This window comes from Poromitra crassiceps (genome assembly GCF_964638095.1).
Source record: "Poromitra crassiceps genome assembly, chromosome: 13".
Taxonomy (NCBI): Eukaryota; Metazoa; Chordata; class Actinopteri; order Beryciformes; family Melamphaidae; genus Poromitra; species Poromitra crassiceps.
In genome coordinates, this window is record NC_139644.1 from 40,306,938 (window position 1) to 40,331,489 (window position 24,552).

General features: G+C 45.2%; 1 protein-coding gene and 1 pseudogene across 3 annotated transcripts in view; both read left to right on the plus strand.

Annotated features, from left to right (window-relative positions):
- clec16a (C-type lectin domain containing 16A) overlaps positions 1-24,552 on the plus strand; it is a gene marked incomplete at its 5' end in the record, with an annotated part of 102,213 nt that overhangs the window by 56,779 nt on the left and 20,882 nt on the right. For both annotated transcript variants that reach the window (XM_083648493.1, XM_083648494.1), the window contains 4 exons: positions 3,423-3,467; positions 8,039-8,089; positions 10,077-10,205; positions 11,067-11,187. In XM_083648493.1, coding sequence (XP_083504619.1) covers positions 3,423-3,467; positions 8,039-8,089; positions 10,077-10,205; positions 11,067-11,187 — 346 coding nt within the window. The remainder of the gene's footprint in view (positions 1-3,422; positions 3,468-8,038; positions 8,090-10,076; positions 10,206-11,066; positions 11,188-24,552) is intronic.
- Positions 13,435-15,378, plus strand: LOC310788020 (heat shock cognate 70 kDa protein pseudogene; annotated as a pseudogene). The gene has a single exon. The product of its transcript is annotated as a heat shock cognate 70 kDa protein pseudogene (transcript).

Below are 24,552 nucleotides of genomic sequence, written 5' to 3' on the forward strand. Positions count from 1 at the left end.
TTCTCTCTCAATTCAATTCAATTCAATTCAAAAGGCTTTATTGGCATGGAGAACATAAGTTTACATTGCCAAAGCAAGTGTGCAACAAAACAAACAGTAACACAATTAGAACCGAAAGGTTAGCACAAAACTACAATAGTAACAATAATAACAATAATCTAAACTATAATGTTAGACTGTTATAATACAGAGATATGTAAACATTTCGGTCTTGCAAACAAATATGTACATAGGCTAGGTGACAAAAAATAAAACATGTCTCTTCCTCTTACCCCTCCCCCCTCCCTTTTCTCTCCTCAAAGTTCTCTCCCTGGGATTTCACAGCCATTCACATAAGTCTTCCTTATCCTTCTGGGAAACAGTTGATTTCCTTTTGCTGAGTTACAATGAGTCGTCCTGTTACCACTTTATGAAATGACAGAAGCATAACCTTTTTACTTTGACTCTCAACAGCCTGGTTTCCACTGCAGGGTCTAGCAGCACTGGTCAGGTCTTACTGGTTTCCACTGCAGGGGCTAGCAGCACTGGTCAGGTCTTACTGGTTTCCACTGCATGAGCTAGCAGCACTGGTCAGATCTTACTGGTTTCCACTGCAGGAGCTAGCAGTACTGGTCAGATCTTACTGGTTTCCACTGCAGGGGCTAGCAGCACTGGTCAGATCTTACTGGTTTCCACTGCAGGAGCTAGCAGTACTGGTCAGATCTTACTGGTTTCCACTGCAGGAGCTAGCAGCACTGGTCAGGTCTTACTGGTTTCCACTGCAGGAGCTAGCAGCACTGGTCAGGTCTTACTGGTTTCCACTGCAGGGGCTAGCAGCACTGGTCAGGTCTTACTGGTTTCCACTGCAGGGGCTAGCAGCACTGGTCAGGTCTTACTGGTTTCCACTGCAGGGGCTAGCAGCACTGGTCAGATCTTACTGGTTTCCACTGCAGGGGCTAGCAGCACTGGTCAGATCTTACTGGTTTCCACTGCAGGGGCTAGCAGCACTGGTCAGATCTTACTGGTTTCCACTGCAGGAGCTAGCAGCACTGGTCAGGTCTTACTGGTTTCCACTGCAGGGGCTAGCAGCACTGGTCAGGTCTTACTGGTTTCCACTGCAGGAGCTAGCAGCACTGGTCAGGTCTTACTGGTTTCCACTGCAGGGGCTAGCAGCACTGGTCAGGTCTTACTGGTTTCCACTGCAGGGGCTAGCAGCACTGGTCAGGTCTTACTGGTTCCCACTGCAGGGGCTAGCAGCACTGGTCAGGTCTTACTGGTTTCCACTGCAGCGGCTAGCAGCACTGGTCAGGTCTTACTGATTTCCACTGCAGGAGCTAGCAGCACTGGTCAGGTCTTACCCGCTATTGATGTCAGTCAGTTTAGCATCACTGGGGGTTTCTGCCTGAATGATTTCCCAGTTCTGTCATGGTTTCACATAAATGAATAGTGCTGCTGTGTCTAAAATTAGAACTCTGATGCTTCTTGTAGGTAGCATAATCAAAATTATGAGTCACAATGAATCAGCTGAAGTTTTTTTTGGCGTCTTTTATCAACATATTGTCTATTTCTAACTACAGCGGAAATTCTAAATGAAAAGAAAAAACCCATAATGCTTCTGCATTTTAATGGTGGATACTGAAATTGTAATATATTTTTAATGATGATTAACTACTTTCAGTTTCACATTGACTCAGGGCTAACATTGGTAATTTTTCAATCTAATCTCTGGTATTGCAGGGAGATACGACAGTGTTTCCAGCATTACTCCATTCAGTATTAATGGCACATTGTGTCACATTGGTTATCTTCTTCCTTAAATCCTTCAGCCTGCCACTAGGGCACTAATTGAGAATCAATAGGTCAATTCCATCTTTACTGCCCTTAAGAAAACAGAAGAATTATTAACCAAGACTAGGTCAAAACCTAGTGTATGGCTGGACTTTGTGTCATGCGTTTATACTAGGGGTGTGTATCGTCCCCTCTCAGACAATACGATACACTTCGTGATACCTGGTCTGCGACACGATACAAAAATGATACAGTTGTAACGAATCGATACAGAACGATATAGCACTAATTCGATTAATCTCCGATACAGTACAAAAAACTTGATGCTTAGACAAAAGTGTAATTTCCCTGCATCATCCACTGAAATTCGCTGGCCAAAGACTAGAGACTGGGTGTTGACACCATATGTATCCAGCTAGCTGCTATTAGCTTGTTAAAGCTTAGCAAGTGGTCTGCCAAGATGGTCTAACTAATAGACAGCACAGCCAGATTGTCGACAACACATTTGAGCTATCTTGAATTCCTTGCTGGCTAACGTTATTCCCAGAATCTGGTTTAGTGAAAGCCTTTTTTGAAGGAGATAGCCAGAGATACTGAGCACTGGCTAACGTCGGCGATGCTGGCGCTATCTAGCGATGCCCAAGTCAGGCAGTGAGTCAGTCAGTCAGTCAGTCAGTCAGTCAGTGAGTCAGCGACATTCGGGTTTATAGGGCTGGTCACTGTGGTCCAGCCAACAATTAGACGCTCCTGTTACATCACACAGTATTCCTGTTATGTGTATCCTGTATCCTGTCACCAATACTTATTCAGAAGAATTGTGTTTTACAGTTGCCACCCATTCCTAGAAACGACAGTCAGTAGAGAAGTCTTCACCTTTGTTTCATTTCATGTGGTTTTCAGGTTCAGCCTTGATGTTAAGGTGGTCTTAGTCACTTTTGTAACTCAAAGTTCATAGTTGCCCTCAACTGCGGATCATTTGATTGATGTAACCTCAAAGTTGTATCAAATGGAAACACATTTCCTGCAGAGGTTAGATAGGGACGTTTTTGAAAGAAAATGGAAAAACCTCGCTTTTTTTTTTTACCCACCACCCTTTTTGCTTAAAATAGTGTTTTTGATTATTTCATTTTCATTATATTATTGATAGATCTACTATTTAGTTATTTACTTCTTTGCTGTTCTCCCACTCTTTTGTCCATGGACCTGTGGAATTAAAATGAGAAAAAGTTGCATACTATGTCATTAATGCTGTATATTTATGAAAGGTGTTAATCATTTTATCTACTACATGACTGACAACTTTGATCCTTAGTCAAAGTAGGTGAAACGCACACCGACGAAAAACAAGTATCAAAATAATAAAGTTAGCCGCACACTCGTAGCTCCGATGCAAAAGTTTATTAAGACTATAAGCTAAGCTGCCTTCATTGGGGTTTGATCCTTACCTGTTCATTGTGTGACAAAAGTGTGTGCGTTTGAAATATTGTATAAACACTGTCTGAGACAAATATTTTTGCCTAATTTGAAAACTGAATCAAAATATATTTGAAAAAAAGAAAAAAGTGTGCGTGCGTGCAAATGTTTGCAGCTTGTAATCAGTGCTTGTATTCATTTTTTACAGTATATTTTACTTTTACTCTTATTTTTATTTGCAGGGTGCTAGAGAAGAAAGTCTGCATTTGCTGCGGAGATTCTACAAGGTATCTCCTAACACACACACACACACACACACACAGCACTTACAGCTTATTCAGATAGAGGAGACAAGAGAGCAGTGAAGCAGAGTGAAATGCATGATTTGGGGCGAACAGAAAGACAGATCCAGACAAACAGCCAGTCTGATCCTTAACTCATTGAGTGCCAGCCACTTTTGGAGAACGGACGCTCCCAGTGCCAGAGTTTCAGAGCGTTTTCAGTGATTTCTCGAGGCCCACAGAATATTGTGTGATATTACTATGTAAACACCGAACACGCACAAAGAACGAGGAGACTCTATTGTATCATCAGCAAAAAAAAGGTTTATTGATACCATTTTCCGTTCTTTAGTTATCAGCCGGAGAAGATAGGTTGTTTTCAGCAAAAACAGACGTTTCAAATTAGAAGCTGAGATAATTAGCCTTTTGTGAAATGAAGCATTTCAAGCACATTCACTGACTCTGAAGCTAATATTTTCTAATGTAGTGACGTGGTGTAGTTGTGTGGTGCCCTGCGTGCCCCACCCCCCTCTCCCCCCCCTCAGCTGCAAACTCCTCCCCACACTAACACGCACCCAGCGTCTATTTTCGGAGCCCTCCGTTTTTGTGCGCCGGCTCCCAGCGCGACACCGAAAAGCCAAACCGGACTGCTGAGAATGGTTTGGCCCTTCGGCGTCGGGTGCTGCTTTTCTGGCGGCTAATCGTGTGGAGAAACTATGCAGCAGAGACAGAGGGGCTCAGTTGTGGGCGCGAATTGACTGCTGTTCGCAGCTAACGTTAGCTCCAGCCAGAGCAATCTATACGGCTCTGGCTCCAGCATCGGTTTCCGTTTCATCACGGGGCTTCTTCTGCTGTTTTTCCTCACCTTTCTCTAATCTGGAGAGCACTGTCGCCACCTAATGGGTCCGTAAAATAGGTTATACACCTTCAATAGCTCCAATATTTGTACAGGAGATGCATGAGGCTTTGATCCACGTCCCACCGTCAAAAAACGCATTTGACGCCGATCGACGTCATTGGCACTCAATGAGTTAAAGACCCCAGTGTATTTTGTCATTTTGACCATATTTCATGTGTTGCTGAGTTCTGCCCTGCTCTGTTGATTAGCCACACTATTTGGGTTTCCATCCACCTGTTTTTTTGAGTGGAAACACCAGAAAATTTGATAAAACCTCCAAATATCGCAAAAAAGTTTTCACGCTTGAGGGAGGCGGAAAAGTAGGGTGTATCGATAAAAGGAAATGCGATAAGTGCAATGGAAACAGCTTTAGCAAATCTGTAACCAAACATGCTGTGTTAACGGTGGAAGACAGCGTGATAACAGGTGACTCACATCCAGAATTATCATTTTATTCACTTACAGTAAACCTCTCTGTAGATTATATATATGCCGAATTGAAGAGTGGTGTCTGGTAATACATTTTACGTACCTCTGTATAATCAAGAACCGTTAATTTAATATGTGATGTTTTTCATAGCGAGACAACACGCACGTGTAACGTTAGCAGAGTGACAGCAGCAGTGCGCTCTGCTCTCCATCACCAAGCTTCCCATCATGATTTCCTCCGCTTCAGTCTGAATATCAGGCCAGGATGTTTTCTCTTTACCTCACATTTATTCAGAGAACGGGGTTAATTTCCCTCGTTTGAGGGTTTGACTGGCGTCTGGCCATGTTTTAATCACGTCAATTAATTTAACCTCCTCTTCATTCCTGATATTACGCATAACGGTAGTGGGTGGAAACATGCATAATATCGCATTTTCTATACTGACTTTATGAAAATTCGATTAAAGGTCCTTACACATCAAGAGCGATGTGAATATACGGCACGAAATTACGATTGCGATTGAGTTTTGACCCACCTGTCAATCACAGCCACAGATGTGTACACGTCAGAAGCGAATCTCTCAGCTCCCTCAAATACATTCTCTTATTTATTTATTTATTTATTTATTTATTTATTTTTGGGAAAACAAATACTGTATAATGTGTCTGATGTGTCACTGAGGCAAAAAATAAAAGGCTCAAAAGAGAGTTCTGCTTGAAACGGTGTCCTTCACTGAAAACCTCTTTTTCTCATATTTCTGTTCCAAGGAGGGCATTTTTAGTGAAAACAAGCTAACTTCCACTGCTTGTAACTAAACAAGGAAACATGGTAGAGTTTCAGTTTTTTTACAAGGGGTAAGAAGAGAGTCTCTGCTTTATTGTGAGATATGTTGTGTAATTTTATTCCTAGCACAGAATATTCTGTGGGTCCTGGAAGATCAGGAAATATGCTCAAAATCCTGGCACTGGGAGCACACAGACCGAAATGACCCTGGCAGAGAATGAGTTAATAAGGAATACTGTCTGATATAAATATCTAGCTTGGCGTTAGCTAGCTGTCGGCTACGTTCATTATGTGGGCATAAAACACCACCGAAGGACCAATTTGATATACCGGTAACTGTTAACCAGTTAAAGTCACGCTTTTTCCATAAAGCCCACCAGCTTTGATATCTGTTGGCTAGTTCTTGATATTTATAACAATATTCTGGCTTCTACATGAACATTTTTGTGGAGGAAGAGGCAGCCATACCGGTTTTGAGGTAGAGGCAGCCATACCGGTTTTGAGGTAGAGGCAGCCATACTGGTTTTGAGGTAGAGGCAGCCATGCGTGATTTCTAACCCCACATAGGATAAGCAATAACCACGCCCTGTGGCGCCGGGATTGGCCAGGAGCATTGAAGCTTGGGACTAAAGCACCTGGGGTTTTTCATCTTTTAAAATAAAGATGTTTAAAAAACTATTGCTTGTTACATTTTCAGTGCTGTACCTTTTCTCTGGGTAAGAATTGAGCTTGAAATTAACGATACATTATATTATATGAGCTATGAACGTGAACACAACACCGTTTATATTATTGCATGTTTTTGTAGATTGTGTACATTGTGTAGATTACAATTATTATGCTTATTATTATTATTACTATGCTAATACAGTTTCTGGTCAATGCCCGTGGTATCAAAGAATAGAATGAAGGCAAGAGGCGAAGCTGTTCTGCTTTTTTGACACCCACACTGCAGAGTCATGATGTTGCAGTGGAACCAACTATTAGCCTTCAGTTCTTATCAATGTAAGCTCTTTGGAGCATATGATGACTAGACAAGATAGATATTAGAAGGTTTTCATACAACACCAGCAGTTCTGCAGGTAGGAAAGCTGAGTGGAGGGGTTCTTTAAGGTCACTTGTCAGAGCACTGTCATAACAAAGGTGGAATTCTGCCGTATCTGCTTCAGCATCATTGTCTGTTTTGACAGGCATCCAAACCTTGTCATTAATAGCTAAACCACTCTCATGCCCAGGAGATAACATTTGTGCATGTGCGCGCGCGTGTGTTTATGTGAAACACAAATAGGGGTTATTATCCCACCAGTCCGTTTACTCGGACCTCACTATGATGCAAGTGTGTGTGTGCGCGCGCGTGCCTGAGTGTCCACTGATTATAATAGCAGCTGTTTCTTTGAAACCTTGATAGCTGGTTTCACAGTGCTGCTGAGTTATGTTTCCTTATGAACCACGTACTAACTGTGCCCTGGGAACAAGCACTATAATGTGATAACGCATTGAGGTCATTGACATTGCGAAATGTTTTCACTTTCCCTTTGAGTAACATTATCAGTGGCATTGGAGTGGTTGGATGAGCATTATTCTTAACTCAACTGTAGCCAGTGTGGTGAGATAGTCCAACTGTGCACGTCTAACCCACTTAACTGCTCGTCATATCCTGATTACACACACACACACACACAGACGTCATGTTGTTGATCTTACATCATGTTGGGATTTCTCCTCAACATTTGGGATCAGTTAGGGCAGCGATGGCCAACCTGCGGCCCGCTGGCCGTTTTTAACCCATTGATACCTGATGCAGCATTTGCGTGTATATCCCTCATTTGTGTGTGTATCCCTTTAAGACGCGGTTCGTGGTCTTAAAGGGATACACACAAATGCTGCATCAGGTATCAATGGGTTAAGTGGCCCGCCATGCTTTCTTTTCTTTTTTTTGCTTTTCCAAAATTCATTGGGGGGGCCACTTAAAAACAGGGGTCGGAGTCCTAACGTATAATCCCTTTTGCCATTTTAAACCAAAAAGGAGAAAACGGGTCCATTACAAAAATAAAATAAAAATCAGTTTTAAACCAAGAAGGAGAAAATGGACGTTTTTCTTTTTTCATGTTTGGTTTAAAAGGGGAAAGTACTAAATTAACAAAAAAATGACTAAGATCGGCCAATACCGATATGATTGGCGATATATCAAGCATCCCTGGAAGGAATCAACAGGCATCAGATGTGGGTTAAACGGCTTGCGTAAAGTGTTTTGTCTCGTAGATGACGTCAGTCTTGAATCAGGTGATTTTGTGTTTTCCCATTTGACTCCAGCTGAATCTGCTCTCTTCTTCACCCCACTGTATCTGATCTTTAATTGGCTCTTCATTGTGTCATGTGATAACACCCACTGTATCTGATCTTTAATTGGCTCTTCATTGTGTATCTGATGTTTAATTGGCTCTTCATTGTGTCATGTGATAACAGGGCGAGGAGATCTTTCTGGACATGTTTGAAGACGAGTACAGGAGCATGACGGTTAGTTGGCCTTCATTCGACATGCCGGTGTGGGCTTGTTTTCCCGATAACAAACTATCAGCTACTTGAATGTGTGTGTTTTGGGGGTATACTTGCTTGTCTGTGCTCATGCACATGTACCACGAGTCTGCTCATCTTGGTGTGTTTTCATGTCTGTGTGTGTGCATGTATGTCCCTTTCTGCTTGTCTGTATGCACTATGCAGGTGTCTGTAATGCCGGGCTCGGCCACTTTATCAGGAAGTCGCTCTCGTTTGATCCCTTTTCTTCTTCTGTCCTTGCATTTATTGTCCTAAGATGTTGACTCTCACACGTTCAATATTTTATGATCAAGTTTGAACCACTGAAAAACACACTAACTCGCCTCATCCACACGCATTCTCATGTATGTGGAATTGAACCCGGGTCTACCGTGTGGGGAGGGCAAAAGCGTACTCTATTCGACCAGTTACCTTAAAGCTGACTCTATTCTCTATACAGAGCAGTTACCCTAAAGCTGACTCTATTCGCTATACAGACCAGTTACCCTAAAGCTGACTCTATTGGCTATACAGACCAGTTACCCTAAAGCTGACTATTCGCTATACAGACCAGTTACCTTAAAGCTGACTCTATTCGCTATACAGACCAGTTACCCTAAAGCTGACTCTATTCGCTATACAGACCAGTTACCCTAAAGCTGACTCTATTCGCTATACAGACCAGTTACCCTAAAGCTGACTCTATTGGCTATACAGAGCAATTACCCTAAAGCTGACTCTATTGGCTATAAAGACCAGTTACCCTAAAGCTGACTCTATTCGCTATACAGACCAGTTACCCTAAAGCTATTGGCTATACAGACCAGTTACCCTAAAGCTGACTCTATTGGCTATACAGAGCAGTTACCCTAAAGCTGACTCTATTGGCTATAAAGACCAGTTACCCTAAAGCTGACTCTATTGGCTATACAGACCAGTTACCCTAAAGCTGACTCTATTCACTATACAGAGCAGTTACCCTAAAGCTGACTCTATTGGCTATACAGACCAGTTACCCTAAAGCTGACTCTATTCACTATACAGAGCAGTTACCCTAAAGCTGACTCTATTCACTATACAGAGCAGTTACCCTAAAGCTGACTCTATTGGCTATACAGACCAGTTACCCTAAAGCTGACTCTATTCACTATACAGAGCAGTTACCCTAAAGCTGACTCTATTGGCTATACAGAGCAGTTACCCTAAAGCTGACTCTATTGGCTATACAGACCAGTTACCCTAAAGCTGACTCTATTGGCTATAAAGACCAGTTACCCTAAAGCTGACTCTATTGGCTATACAGACCAGTTAGCCTAAAGCTGACTCTATTGGCTATACAGACCAGTTACCCTAAAGCTGACTCTATTGGCTATACAGACCAGTTAGCCTAAAGCTGACTCTATTGGCTATACAGACCAGTTACCCTAAAGCTGACTCTATTGGCTATACAGACCAGTTACCCTAAAGCTGACTCTATTCTCTATACAGAGCAGTTACCCTAAAGCTGACTCTATTGGCTATACAGAGCAGTTACCCTAAAGCTGACTCTATTGGCTATACAGAGCAGTTACCCTAAAGCTGACTCTATTCACTATACAGAGCAGTTACCCTAAAGGGCGTTCACAGACTCAAGCTGTTCCGTCTGGTTTAAGGGCAGTTTATATTACAGCCACCAAACATGATCATATTCTCTCATCAATGCCCATGGGGCGAATGGGCAATGATGATAGAATATGAACATGGTCAGGTATACATGCTTGTCCATCATAAGTCGCTGTACGATCAAATGGCTTTTACTGTAATACACCCTGTTCTCCAGTAGAGGCGATATGAAGCTTTGAGTATTGGAACCCATTTCAGATTGACAATTAAAATGAATTCATGAAGCTTCTCTTGCCATACTTAAGTATATCTGTTAACGTGTGTGTGTGTGTGTGTGTGTGTGTGTGTGTGTGTGTGTGTGTTGCAGAGTAAGCCGCTGAATGTGGAATACCTAATGATGGATGCCTCCGTACTGCTGCCGCCCACCGGCACCCCGCTGACCGGCATCGACTTCGTCAAGAGACTGCCCTGTGGAGACGTGGAGAAGACACGCAGGGTGGGTACACACGCACGCACGCACGCACGCATACACACACGCACGCACGCACGCATACACACACACACACACACACGCACGCACGCACGCACGCATACACACACACACACACACACTGCCCTGTGGAGACGTGGAGAAGACACGCAGGGTGGGTACACACACACACACACACAAAACACACTTCAAGTCAAGCATCCTTTGATTTCTGCCCTAACTATCACACCTGGGACTTGAGTCTGGAAAGCGTGGCTCCAATGCAACAGATTGTTGAGTTATTACAGTTTAAAGTCCCTGTAAACCAAATTCTGAGGTTTGTTTCTAAACAAATGACACGTTAGAAATGAGTTGTTGAAAACGTGAAAAGACTTTGAACCAGAGAGGTGGCCCAAACCCAGAGAGGTTACTTACTTGCATTTGCGCCGCCCACCCACATGGCATGGCACGTGGTTTAACTGATAGTATTAATCGGTTAATGTTGAAACGGTTGGTTATCGGTTAAACGGTCATCGGTTGACATCCCTACTTTAAAATGTACAACATTTTCTCCCGGGGGGGACTTCCTAGAGGATCCAAGGTTCCTATCTGGCTGGCTACTCAGAAATTTGCGCAACCCCCTGCATGGTGGTATGCCCCGACACAGAGATGGGGGGGGGGGGGCTACAAAGCTCTCAGCCCAAGAGCCTATAGGCAGGTAAAGGTGGCCCTGTGCATACAAATATAGTGATATAAGCAAAACAGGCGGGGCCTTGAAGATAAATGGTGTGTGTGTGTGTGTGTCTGTGCGTGTGCGTGCGTGTGTGTGTGTGTGTGTGTGTGCGTGCGTGCGTGCGTGTGTGTGTGTCATCTCCTCTCTCCATGCAGGCGATCCGTGTGTTCTTCATGTTGCGGTCGTTATCACTCCAGCTGCAGGGGGAACCTGAGACCCAGCTCCCTCTGACCAGGCCTGAAGACCTCATCAAGACGGATGACGTCCTGGACCTCAGTAAGACACACACACACACACACACACACACACACACTGCATTCACACCCATGCAGACGCACACACAGACACGGTGGTCGCAGACGTCTATGCAGACAGCTTTTCCACCCGCTCAGATGACATGAATACTGTTCTCTCACTGTAGTCAGGTGCTGAGGTGATGCGACACAGAAACTTGCACGTGGTTAGCTGTACCATGGATATTACACACACCACGCCGTGCAAACGTCAGCAGGAGAGATCACACACACACACACACACACACACAGATACACACACAACGCCGTGCAAACGTCAGCAGGAGAGATCACACACACACACACAGATACACACACAACGCCGTGCAAACGTCAGCAGGAGAGATCACACACACACACACACACACAGATACACACACAACGCCGTGCAAACGTCAGCAGGAGAGATCACACACACACACACACACACACACAGACACACACACACACACAGACACACACACACACACACAAACACACACACACAACGCCGTGCAAACGTCAGCAGGAGAGATCACACACACACACACACACACACACAGACACACACACACACACAACGCCGTGCAAACGTCAGCAGGAGAGATCACACACACACACACAGATACACACACAACGCCGTGCAAACGTCAGCAGGAGAGATCACACACACACACACACACACAGATACACACACAACGCCGTGCAAACGTCAGCAGGAGAGATCACACACACACACACACACACACACAGACACACACACACACACAGACACACACACACACACACAAACACACACACACAACGCCGTGCAAACGTCAGCAGGAGAGATCACACACACACACACACACACACAGACACACACACACACACAACGCCGTGCAAACGTCAGCAGGAGAGATCACACACACACACACACACACACACACACACACACAGACACACACACACAACGCCGTGCAAACGTCAGCAGGAGAGATCACACACACACACAGTGCACAAACTTTGCGCTTCACACATTTGCATGTGAAGCATGTTCTCAAAGCTGCTACTTGGCCTCTCACACGCCACCGGAGCAGCAGCGCGCCCGTGCCCTCCAGAAGGGAGGCGGCCACACGCGGCTGCTCGGCCGGGAGAAAGTGCCTCAAACTCGGACTGATAGCATAAACAATATCATTTGAGCTTGTTCAGCTAATATATTAATAATGTAATGACACATCCAGCGGGAAACTGACTATAATGAAGATGTGCCAACTTTGACATCATCAGTGATGTCATAAATCCCTCTTATCCAATTCCAGTGTGACATCATCAGTGATGGGGTGTGGCACTTGGCGCAGGGAGGCCCGATGAAGGCCGTCAAGCAGCGAGGGAGGTGGGCGTGCTGGCACGAGGGGTGAGAGGTCCGGGAACACGGAGGTCGAATAGGGGGTCGAGGCAGCCAGAGGGAGGAGCATTGAGGAGGGGGCGGACCCCCCGAGTCTGGAATTTGGGTCATATCCTGTGAGAGGCTGCGATATGCCGCAAGGCATCCAGTCTGCCGATAAGCCATTAGAACAGGGGTGTCAGACTCATATTAGGTACAGGGCCGGATTTGTTCAACTGAGACCTCATGGGGGCCGGATTTTTTTTTTGACTAAAATCAATTCGACTCATTTACCCATTTACTTCACAAAAGAAATACTGCTCTTTCCATTTCTCTTGAAACTGCCTGCATTCCGTGTCAACCTTTCTCTTTTTCGACAGCATCTTGTTGATTCCTTTGTTTTTTGGTAGGTAGCCGAATGCGCGATTCAATTCCAGCGTGGCATCATGGTGGCTTTGTTTACACCTGTTGACCTACTGACATACTTCCTTGTAGTGCAGGTTAATTAACTTATGAATGAACTCTTAGCTTGCTTATTAGCCACACGTAGTTCATGATAATGGGGTGCGAATTTAATAATAATAAAAAAATATATATATATATTCCAAAACATCTCGCGGGCCGGATGAAACCTGGCCGCGGGCCGTATCTCTGACATCCCTGCATTAGAAGAAGAACATCATCAGTGATCAATCCCTCTCTTATGCATAGTGACATCATCAGTGATGTCACAAATCCTTCCCTGCTAAAGGTACAAATAAGACCGGTAGAGTCTCTCAAGTGTAGTTCATTCCCTTGAACACTATAAGGTGTGTTCCCTCAGGTACTGTATCTTGCCTAGCTAAGTTGTCATTCAAATCCTCCTTGTTTGCAATAATGGGAAGCATGTCTAAGGGACCAGCAGTTGGCATCGATCTTGGGACCACCTACTCCTGTGTGGGCGTGTTCCAGCATGGCAAAGTTGAAATCATTGCCAACGACCAGGGCAACAGGACCACACCCAGCTATGTGGCCTTCACTGACTCTGAGAGGCTCCTCGGAGATGCTGCCAAGTGTCAGGTTGCCATGAACCCAACCAACACAGTCTTTGATGCCAAAAGACTGATTGGCCGCAAGTTTGATGATGGAGTTGTGCAGTCGGACATGAAGCACTGGCCATTTACAGTCATCAATGACAACACCCGCCCCAAGGTTCAAGTTGAGTACAAGGGTGAGACCAAGTCCTTCTACCCAGAGGAGATCTCCTCCATGGTGCTGGTGAAGATGAAGCAGATAGCTGAAGCCTACCTTGGAAAAACTGTGAACAATGCTGTCATTACAGTACCTGCCTACTTCAATGACTCCCAGCGCCAGGCCACAAAGGATGCTGGCACCATCTCTGGCCTCCATGTTCTGCGTATCATCAACGAGCCAACTGCTGCTGCCTTCGCCTATGGGTTGGACAAGAAGGTTGGGTCTGAGAGGAACGTTCTCATCTTCGATCTTGGTGGTGGCACCTTCGATGTGTCAGTCTTGACCATTGAGGATGGTATCTTTGAGGTAAAGTCGACTGCCGGAGACACCCATCTTGGTGGAGAAGATTTCGACAACCGCATGGTCAACCACTTCATCGCAGAGTTCAAACGCAAATACAAGAAGGACATCAGTGACAACAAGAGAGCTATCCGTCGTCTGCACACCACCTGTGAGAGGGCAAAGCGCACCCTGTCTTCCAGCACCCAGGCCAGCATTGAGATCGACTCTCTCTATGAAGGAGTTGACTTCTACACCACCATCACCAGGGCTCGCTTTGAGGAACTCAATGCTGACCTCTTCCGTGGCACCCTGGAACCTGTAGAGAAGTCACTCCGCGATGCCAAGATGGACAAAGGACAGGTCCATGACATCGTCTTGGTTGGTGGCTCCACCCGTATCCCCAAGATCCAGAAGCTGCTGCAGGACTTCTTCAATGGCAAGGAGCTGAACAAAAGCATTAACCCTGATGAAGCTGTGGCCTATGGAGCCGCTGTCCAGGCCGCTATTCTGTCTGGTGACAAGTCTGAAAACGTCCAGGACCTGCTTCTTCTGGACGTCACCCCTCTGTCCCTAGGTATCGAGACAGCTGGAGGTCTCATGACTGCCCTGATCAAACGTAACACTACCATCCCCACCAAGCAGACCCAGACCTTCACCACCTACTCTGACAACCAGCCTGGTGTGCTCATCCAGGTTTATGAGGGTGAACGTGCCATGACCAAAGACAACAACCTTCTGGGCAAGTTTGAGCTGACCGACATCCCTCCTGCTCCTCGATGTGTTCCTCAGATCGAGGTCACATTCGATGTTGATGCCAATGGTATCATGAATGTGTCTGCTGTCGACAAGAGCACTGGCAAGGAGAACAAGATCACCATCACAAATGACAAGGGTCGTCTCAACAAGGAGGACATTAAGCGCATGTTGCAGGAGGCTGAGAAGTACAAGGCTGAGGATGAGGTCCAGTGTGACAAAGTCTCTTCTAAAAATGTTCTGGAGTCTTACGCCTTCAACATGAAGTCCACTGTGGAGGATGAGAAACTTGCTCGCAAGATCAGTGATGAGCACAAGCAGAAAATCTTGGACAAGTGCCACGAGGTCATCAGCTGGCTGGAGAAGAACCAGACTGCTGAGAAGGATGAGTATGAGCATCAGCAGAAGGAGCTGGAGAAGGTGTGCACCCCAATTATCACCAAGCTGTACAAGAGTGATGGTGGTATGCCAGAGGGGATCCCCGGAGGCTTCCCTGGTGCTGATGGTGACGCTCCTGGTGGCAGTGGATCCTCTGGCCCCATCATCGACGAGGTTGACTAAACACTACTACTTCAGCAGCTACTTACCCCAAGTGATCTTTCTGTACAGAAGTATCCCTCGACACGGTCTAGGCACCAGTGGGAAGGGAACTCCACAGTCAGTTAACAGCGACCATTTTAACAGCCGCCCCCATATTTGGTGTCCATATTATGTCATCAGGGAAGTCTCCCCTATGTCCCTGAAGCATCGGTGGTGCAGGCAGTCTGATGAGCAGTACCACGGTGCCAGTATAGGTCCAGTCCTTCACCTGGACTACAGCGGTCCTCACTCGACCATCTGCTCCGAGTGCGATGTTCTTCACTGTCCCCACGGGGCAGAGAGCTTTTGGAAATTGCTGATCAATGATGAGGGTCCCAATGATCATTGGGACTTCGCTCCCGGACATCCACTCCCTCTACTCCTCCCGCTGCCTGCGCCGTGCCCACAGCATCATCAAGGACTCATCTCACCCGGCTCATCATCTGTTCGTCCTCCTGCCCTCAGGTAGGAGATACAGGTCCATCCGCTCTAAAACTTCCAGGATGCTTAACAGCTTTTTCCCACAAGCTGTCAGCCTGCTGAACACTACCCCTCGAAACACAACACAACTACTATATATATATATATATATATATATATATACATATATATGAGTGTGTGTTGCTCACTGCCGATCTTCTAACAGCTCTATGTCCAAAATGGGGGAGCTGCCTGATCTGAGAAGCGCATGTGTGGAGTAAGGCAGCATCACTTGGACAAACCACACGCAGAACTGCAGAAGCACAGTTTATGGCCTATCGCATTTTAGAAAAGAAAATGTATTTAATCTAAGCTATGTTTCAAAGTAATGAGTACCAGGGGACCTTCATGAAAATGTAGTGGAGTGAAAAGTACAATATTTGTCTCAATAATTTGTTTTGTTGTTTTTATTGTTTGTTTCAATAATAATAATAATACTGAAGTGAAGTACAGATACTCAAAACAATGATTTAAAGGGAGGCTTTTCCCATTTTAAACCCGCTTTGTATCGTTCCAATGTCAGTAATAATGATGCAGATGGGCAGCCTTTACCTTGTCTTCATGTCTTCCTACACTGAGAGCTCCTGAATTTATTCCAGCACTTCAGTGTCCAGAATGATGCAAAACGCATCATCCTGTACAGGAAGTGAAGAGATGTTGCTCGAGGGCGGCTGCTATTGTTTCTTTAGATTGTCTCTGTATGCAGCACATCCACTGAGAATCACATCAGAGCCTTAACGAGCAATTAAGCCCGTTAACCCCAGCTGGCGGGGGCGGAGTTTCTGCAGGCAGTCAAACGTGGATTACTCTATGCAGGAAACAGGTAAGCACTGCCTGTCTGCTTTAGATTATAGAGATTATAATGATATCCAAAGCGGGTTGAAAATCAGCAAAGCCTTCCTTAAGTATACCAAGTATAGTTTGGTGACGAGCTGGAGAGACAGTTGACGGCCGGAGAGACGGCAACCGGTACGGGATGGGATTAGCACCCCATCTTGGCTCTCTCGTGAGGGAGAAATCCACAAACGCTACGGATTAGCCTCCTGAAAATCTGCGCAAAGATCGGCGCGGCCTGGGGTCCTTCAGGCTAGAGCGAGGTGCTCGACGCAGGTAAATGACGTGCAGCGCACAGGCCCTCTTGAGGCGTCCTTGAGGCATCCTCTCAGCCTCTGGATTGCCTTTGCCACGGGAGGGTCTGGTGAGACGAAGGAGGAGCACGGCCGGGAGTAACCCACAGAGCCTAGATCCTCCATGCACCGAAGGGCCAATACTGCGGTGTAGCACTAGCTCTATTGCAGCGGATTGGGCGTTCTCGCTTACCCCTCCCGCGGGCAACGTTGCAGACAGAGTAGGAAGGCTGATCCATGAGCGGCTTCTGGGACGCGAGTCGGGGTCTTAATTGGCCTCGGCTGGGTCTACTGGGCGAGGGTGTATGATGTTGACAGACCCGAAACACCTTACGACCCCAGATAACATCACTGATGACGCGTCCCAGCGCATGCGGCAGTAGTGTATTTGAGAATAAATAAGTGCAGTACTCAAGTAAATTTACTTAGTTACTGTCCACCCCTGTGGATCTCTGGGCTGAAACCGGTTTCAGCACCCCCACATGACTCTGCAGTTCAGGGCCTGTATGACTGTGTCTGTGTCGTGACATTAGATTTAACTGAGCAGAGCTGGGAGATCCCACCTCTCTTTTCTGAAATCAGTTTCCTAGATCAAGTTCTCTGAAAAGGAACCGAGGGGAGCAAAGTTCACCCTAAACTTCCCTGATAGACAATCACCTTATCACCTCACTCTCTCTTTTCTCCTCTTTCACACTCACCCGTGCATGTGTGTGTGTATGTATATATATATATATATATATATATATGTATATATAAAATCATTTTCCTCTTTCCACCTTTCACCATCTGTCCTCTTCTTGCTTTCTCTTTCTGGACAAATCGATAGCCAGACGGTTGAGCTCAAAAGTGGAGCTGTTGAAAACGGCACACTTTCTGTTCGAGGTGATGTGAGTCTGCATCGTAGAATTGTATGATTGCAGTTCTCTATACAGCTTCCTGATTTAAGACTTTTAAAATGGCATTAAAGGTAACCTTTAAAATCACTACCGTAAATTCCGGACTATAAGACGCACCGGTGTATAAGCCGCGGGACCAAAATTGACTATTTTTTTCTTCTATAAGCCGCACCGGTCTATAAGCCGCGGGTGTTTTGATGTTTAATTACCATATGAAAGGGTTCGTGCACAGAGAGGAATGTCGGGAAAGCGATGGCTGTTTGGGGAAGCTCCCATTTATTAACATTTCAACAAAACAAAACAAAAGTCAGGTCACTAATCCCCAGACAAAATCACACAACAATAGGCTATATGTGCAGCAAACCTGTAACCAGAGAAGTCAAGTCACTAATGCTCGTCTTCCTCTTCTTCCTGCGTACTGAAACCACCAAAGTCCTCATCTTCAGTGTCGGAAACGAACAGGTTCAGGGTGGCTTCGTCAACCACTCTCCTCTCTCCTTCATTGTCACTCAAAACCAACGAACTCCTCTTCATCTATAGCTGTGTTTCCATTACAGTTTTTCGCAAAAGAATTGCGATATTTCTACAACTTCGACAATGTACAATTGCGACTTGTAGGCGTTTCCATTGAAGTTGCGTTTGAGTGATTCCCCGTTGCAGCAGCTGCCACAGTGATTACGCACGGGGATCTGCCCCATATCCCGTCCCCTGCATGCTCAAATCCAACCAATGGTCAATGGAAATCCCAACATGAAGTTACAATGCATATAAACGAGCCTGATTATCAATTCAAAAGAAAATGAGTCGCAAAATGTTGCTGGCTGCGTGAATGCAGTCAGCGCGACAGGCAGAGGAAAAAAGGTAGCCTAATAGCCTACAACTGGTCCGATTTAGAGATGGAGGGGGGAAAAGGCTGATTTGGTTCTATAATTGCACCTGAAACGTGTGCAATGTATTAGCCTACTCACAGTCACTGTATTCACTTCAGACAGCACCACCGCACCAGTGTGTGCTTTTCATCCTCTCATCTCGCCGCTGTGCCAAATGCGCGCACACAGGCAGCCTGCTGTCACCATGGACCGATTTCTGCCATTAAACATTATCTAATTTGCCCGGCTACGCTTTTGCACAACACTCGTCTTTCTGCTAGGTAGCGTTGCTTCAAAGTTTTCCACTTGCTGCGGAGGTTTTGACACGGCTATCGAACCTTACTTACCAAACTTATTTTCCGCTCCTTTTCCAAGGGATAATATGGGTCACATGACGTGCAAATGCGAAAAATGTGTTTCCATTACACTTTTGCGATAAACTGCTATATCGACACGTCTGAAAAACCACCTCATGATCATCTACTGCTCGTTCTCATGCTGTCGAGAACGAGCAAAGCTTTTTTTTGGTGAAAGAATCCTCCAGGGCGCTTCTTGTTAACAGTCCGAGTGAGTGGCAGGTCGAACGTCAAAGGCACTTCATCCATATTTATGATCTGCTCCGGTTCGATGGAATATTCCTTGATCTTCCTTTGTGTGAATTCGCCGAAGTTTGTGATTTTCTCCTGGTAGTCGGGGGAGGGAGTTGATGGGCTTGTGGCCGTTTGCTTACCGTAATTACCATATGTAAGTGGTCACGCACAGAGGGGATTGTCGGGAAAGAGATGGCTGTTTGAGGAAGCTCCCATTTACCGTATTACCGTAACATTTCAACAAAACAACATAACACAACACCACCGTTGTTTATTTTTACAGTGCACACAGTGTCCGCGGTGTGGTGAAAAGAGGGCAAGAGAGGAAATTAAAACAGAAGTGGATTTATAGTTAGAAAGAGTGCTAAAAAAGAGAGATTTTTTTTTTTTTTTTTTTTTTTTTCTGAAAAAATCCATAGATAAGACGCACCGTTATATAAGCCGCAGGGGCCAAAAAACGGGAAAAAAGCCGCGGCTTATAGTCCGGAATTTACGGTAATTATAAACAGTGTATTTCTTTGTAAATTCCACAGGGTTGTTTACCTCACAGTGATTGCTTTACTATGTGTGGTAAATGTAGGCGGTGGCAGCCCTTCACAGCTATCTCATTCTCACCATCTGTGATGACTTTTCACTTCCGCTACTTTGTAGCACCTGAAAAGATGTTCAGAGAATGAGACGGTTACACTGTATCTAATATCATCATCTGTCTTTAACCCTGACGGTATATCGTTGAATGAGCTCTCTCTCCCTTTGCCAGGTTCTTATTGTCTGTATAATGTATTTATTTATTTTAAGAAGATTGACTAAGAACACACTCGTAATTGTAGTAATTGTGTGGGGGTTGAGGAGAGTTTCTTTCCCTCGTGGGTTGGGGGATTCAAACCGGCAACCTTCCAGCCACAAAGCTCCTCTCTGACCATTAGATGCAGCTCCGCCCCCGCGTCACCACATCCTCTGGGTTGTTTACTGAGGCCTTGTCAAGGAAAACAAAGGTAGTCATCTCTTATGGCTAATTTCCACCACATTTTACAGCCCTGCACAGCTCGTCACCACTCGGCTCTACTTGTTTCAACCCGATGGATGTTTTGCTACCACCGCTGGTCATCTGCCCCCGCCCACACCTGGTCGTCATAGCGACCGCATATCTGCCCTCCGCCCATATTCCGAAGTAGGCTATAACATATAACGTTACAATTAAATCCATACACAGAACTTTTAAACTGTTTATGAAATACTGGTGCCTCTAAATGACCTACAGTGTACATGGGCAAATGTGACAATCGGCCAGGAGAATGGATATCACTTTGTTGTTAGTCAAACTCACGTGCATGCGCTGCGCCAGGGACGGGGGTTGCGCTACAGAGTGAAGCCTCTACCCCGGCGGCCTCTCACCAGGCAAGACCGCAGCTTCACTAAACCCCCGCGTGCGGCCTAGCGGAGCCGACGCTGCACACAACTACAAAGGGCTCCCTGAGGAGCGGATTTTTTTTTTCTCTCAAAACAATTGAAAACCACCGTCATGTTAAGCTGAGTAAGGAGATCGCTTTTATTTCACCAGAGCCGAAGGCAGCAACACAAAAGACTGATGGAAATAACAGAAGAGAAGGTAATCCCCACTAAACTGGTATCCAGTAGATGACAGTAGATAGAGTAGACACGATTCTGCCTGACCAATCAGTCGTCTGCAGTGTTTTCACGTCACCGTATGGTACCGAGCAGGGACCAAAAGCAGCACGACTCAACCCCGACTCAACCCGGGCTGTCCACGTTTTTGATCGGTGGAATGAGACAAAAAAGCGAGACGAGCTGGGCATGGCCGCGCTGATACCAGCGGTGGAAATGGGCCATTATACATCAGATCGGCAATACGTCATTTTGTAGGCGTCACATGTTCCCGCCCCCTTTTAGGGGGGAAACACAAGCCTCTCCCCGTTGACTTCAATGTAAAATTGCACTACCCAAAAAGATGATAGAAAAATAACAGAATCAATCTCGTTTATTAATGACCCCAAAACACCATGACATGACAATATATTACGACTCGTCTGGCCATAGAATGGGCAAGATACACCCGACTTTGACCCATCTGAAATCATGTGACTCATGTCACATGTGACGTTCTTTTTTTTACAGCCCCGTGACTCGCGGAGCTCAGCGTCGTCGTACCCGGCTACCTGGCGGCTACTACTAGACTGACGAGTCACGCGGCTGTAAAAAATGACACCCACCTTACGACGCTCCAGGGTGTTCCCCTTTGTCTAACGTTTACTTTATCGTCTTAGCATCCATTTTGTCAGGTGGTCTTCTTCACTCACAGTAACTTTCACTTTCTTTCTTACCAGTGAAGTCATGTCACCTCATTAACTCCCCGCCCCAAGCAAGTAAGCATCCTGCCATAGCTGCAGGGCAGCATAACAGCTCAGCAAATGAGAGATGATAATAAAAAATGAATAACTACAGTACATTTAACATATTACGAAGATTATTCATTCTTATTTGACTCAGACATGAGCACCACTGTGCAGTCTGTGTGTAGCTAAATAGCATATTATTGTCCTAAATATATATATATATATAGGCTATATATTTTCCCAGCCCGATCTCCACCCAATTAAGATAAAATCTCAGCCCGTGCCGACCCAAACCCGTCGGGCTGAGCTGGACCCAACTGTACCCGTCGGGTTCGGGCTGACATTGAGAACTCTACAGAGCACCGAGCGCTCAATCAAATCCACCGCAGTTCTCGCTATGGAGTACGTGCAGTTTGTGACAACACGCCCCACGTGTGGTGTGCACTGTGTTTCACATGTGATGTGCACTGTGTTTCACATGTGATGTGCACTGTGTTTCACATGTGATGTGCACTGTGTTTCACATGTGATGTGCACTGTGTTTCACATGTGATGTGCACTGTGTTTCACATGTGGTGTGCACTGTGTTTCACATGTGATGTGCACTGTGTTTCACATGTGGTGTGCACTGTGTTTCACATGTGATGTGCACTGTGTTTCACATGTGATGTGCACTGTGTTTCACATGTGATGTGCACTGTGTTTCACATGTGATGTGCACTGTGTTTCACATGTGGTGTGCACTGTGTTTCACATGTGATGTGCACTGTGTTTCACATGTGATGTGCACTGTGTTTCACATGTGATGTGCACTGTGTTTCACATGTGATGTGCACTGTGTTTCACATGTGATGTGCACTGTGTTTCACATGTGATGTGCACTGTGTTTCACATGTGATGTGCACTGTGTTTCACATGTGATGTGCACTGTGTTTCACATGTGGTGTGCACTGTGTTTCACATGTGATGTGCACTGTGTTTCACATGTGATGTGCACTGTGTTTCACATGTGGTGTGCACTGTGTTTCACATGTGATGTGCACTGTGTTTCACATGTGATGTGCACTGTGTTTCACATGTGGTGTGCACTGTGTTTCACATGTGATGTGCACTGTGTTTCACATGTGGTGTGCACTGTGTTTCACATGTGGTGTGCACTGTGTTTCACATGTGGTGTGCACTGTGTTTCACATGTGGTGTGCACTGTGTTTCACATGTGGTGTGCACTGTGTTTCACATGTGATGTGCACTGTGTTTCACATGTGGTGTGCACTGTATTTCACATGTGATGTGCACTGTGTTTCACATGTGATGTGCACTGTGTTTCACATGTGGTGTGCACTGTGTTTCACATGTGATGTGCACTGTGTTTCACATGTGGTGTGCACTGTGTTTCACATGTGATGTGTGCACTGTGTTTCACATGTGGTGTGCACTGTGTTTCACATGTGGTGTGCACTGTGTTTCACATGTGATGTGCACTGTGTTTCACATGTGGTGTGCACTGTGTTTCACATGTGGTGTGCACTAGGGGTGGGAATCACCAGATGCCCACGATACGATACTGAAACGATACTTGAGTCACGATACGATAGTATTGCGATACTGCGATATTTTCGATATTGCGATATATCGATATTGCGATATATTGAATATTGCGATATCTCGATATATTGCGATTTCTTACTTTTTCAACTGCAAATGATGTCCCCAAAGGAAAACTTTGTCAACATCTGGTTTATATAAGAAAAAAATTTCAGTCTGTCCATCTGACTTCAACCATTAAATTGCAGCAACATTGTCAAGTAGACAGACCAACAACTTTCATAAAGTCATGTCATAGTTGCATGCACCTGACAAACTGAACTGTTTGTTACAGTCTACTTACAGTCCACCTTAACTGGATGTGTGTGTGGACTACTGTACTTATGTAGTTTTTGCAACTTCACTTCACTTACACAAAACATCTTGTGCAGCCCAGCCCATTCAGTAACTGGGGAATTTGTAAATTACTGTTATGACAAAACTGTTACTTTTAAAACAAAATGAAAATATGCTACCCTTATGTTTAGTGCTGGCCTTTGGAACTAAAGTGTATAGTAGCCCGGTGGCCTGGCATGGCCACCGGGCATGGCCACCGGGCACCGGGCAAGCAAAAAAAAAAAAAAATTTTTTTTTTTTTTTTTTTTTGTTTGCTTGCAATATCGATACTTGGCGTCCAAATATCGATACAGTATCGTCAGGCAAAATATCGCGATACTGTGGTGTATCGATTTTTTCCCCCACCCCTAGTGTGCACTGTGTTTCACATGTGGTGTGCACTGTGTTTCACATGTGGTGTGCACTGTGTTTCACATGTGATGTGCACTGTGTTTCACATGTGGTGTGCACTGTGTTTCACATGTGATGTGCACTGTGTTTCACATGTGATGTGCACTGTGTTTCACATGTGGTGTGCACTGTGTTTCACATGTGATGTGCACTGTGTTTCACATGTGGTGTGCACTGTGTTTCACATGTGGTGTGCACTGTGTTTCACATGTGGTGTGCACTGTGTTTCACATGTGATGTGCACTGTGTTTCACATGTGGTGTGCACTGTGTTTCACATGTGATGTGCACTGTGTTTCACATGTGATGTGCACTGTGTTTCACATGTGGTGTGCACTAGGGATGGGCATCGAATTTCGAATTTTCGAATAATCGTTGTTATTATCAAGGTCGACTTTTATTATTGAAATTCGAAATTCGAAAAAAAAAAAAAAAAAAAAATTTTTTTTTTTTTTTTTGAGTGAAATGTTGCATTGTCTCCCCTGATTCTAAGTATAGTCAAATCGCTTG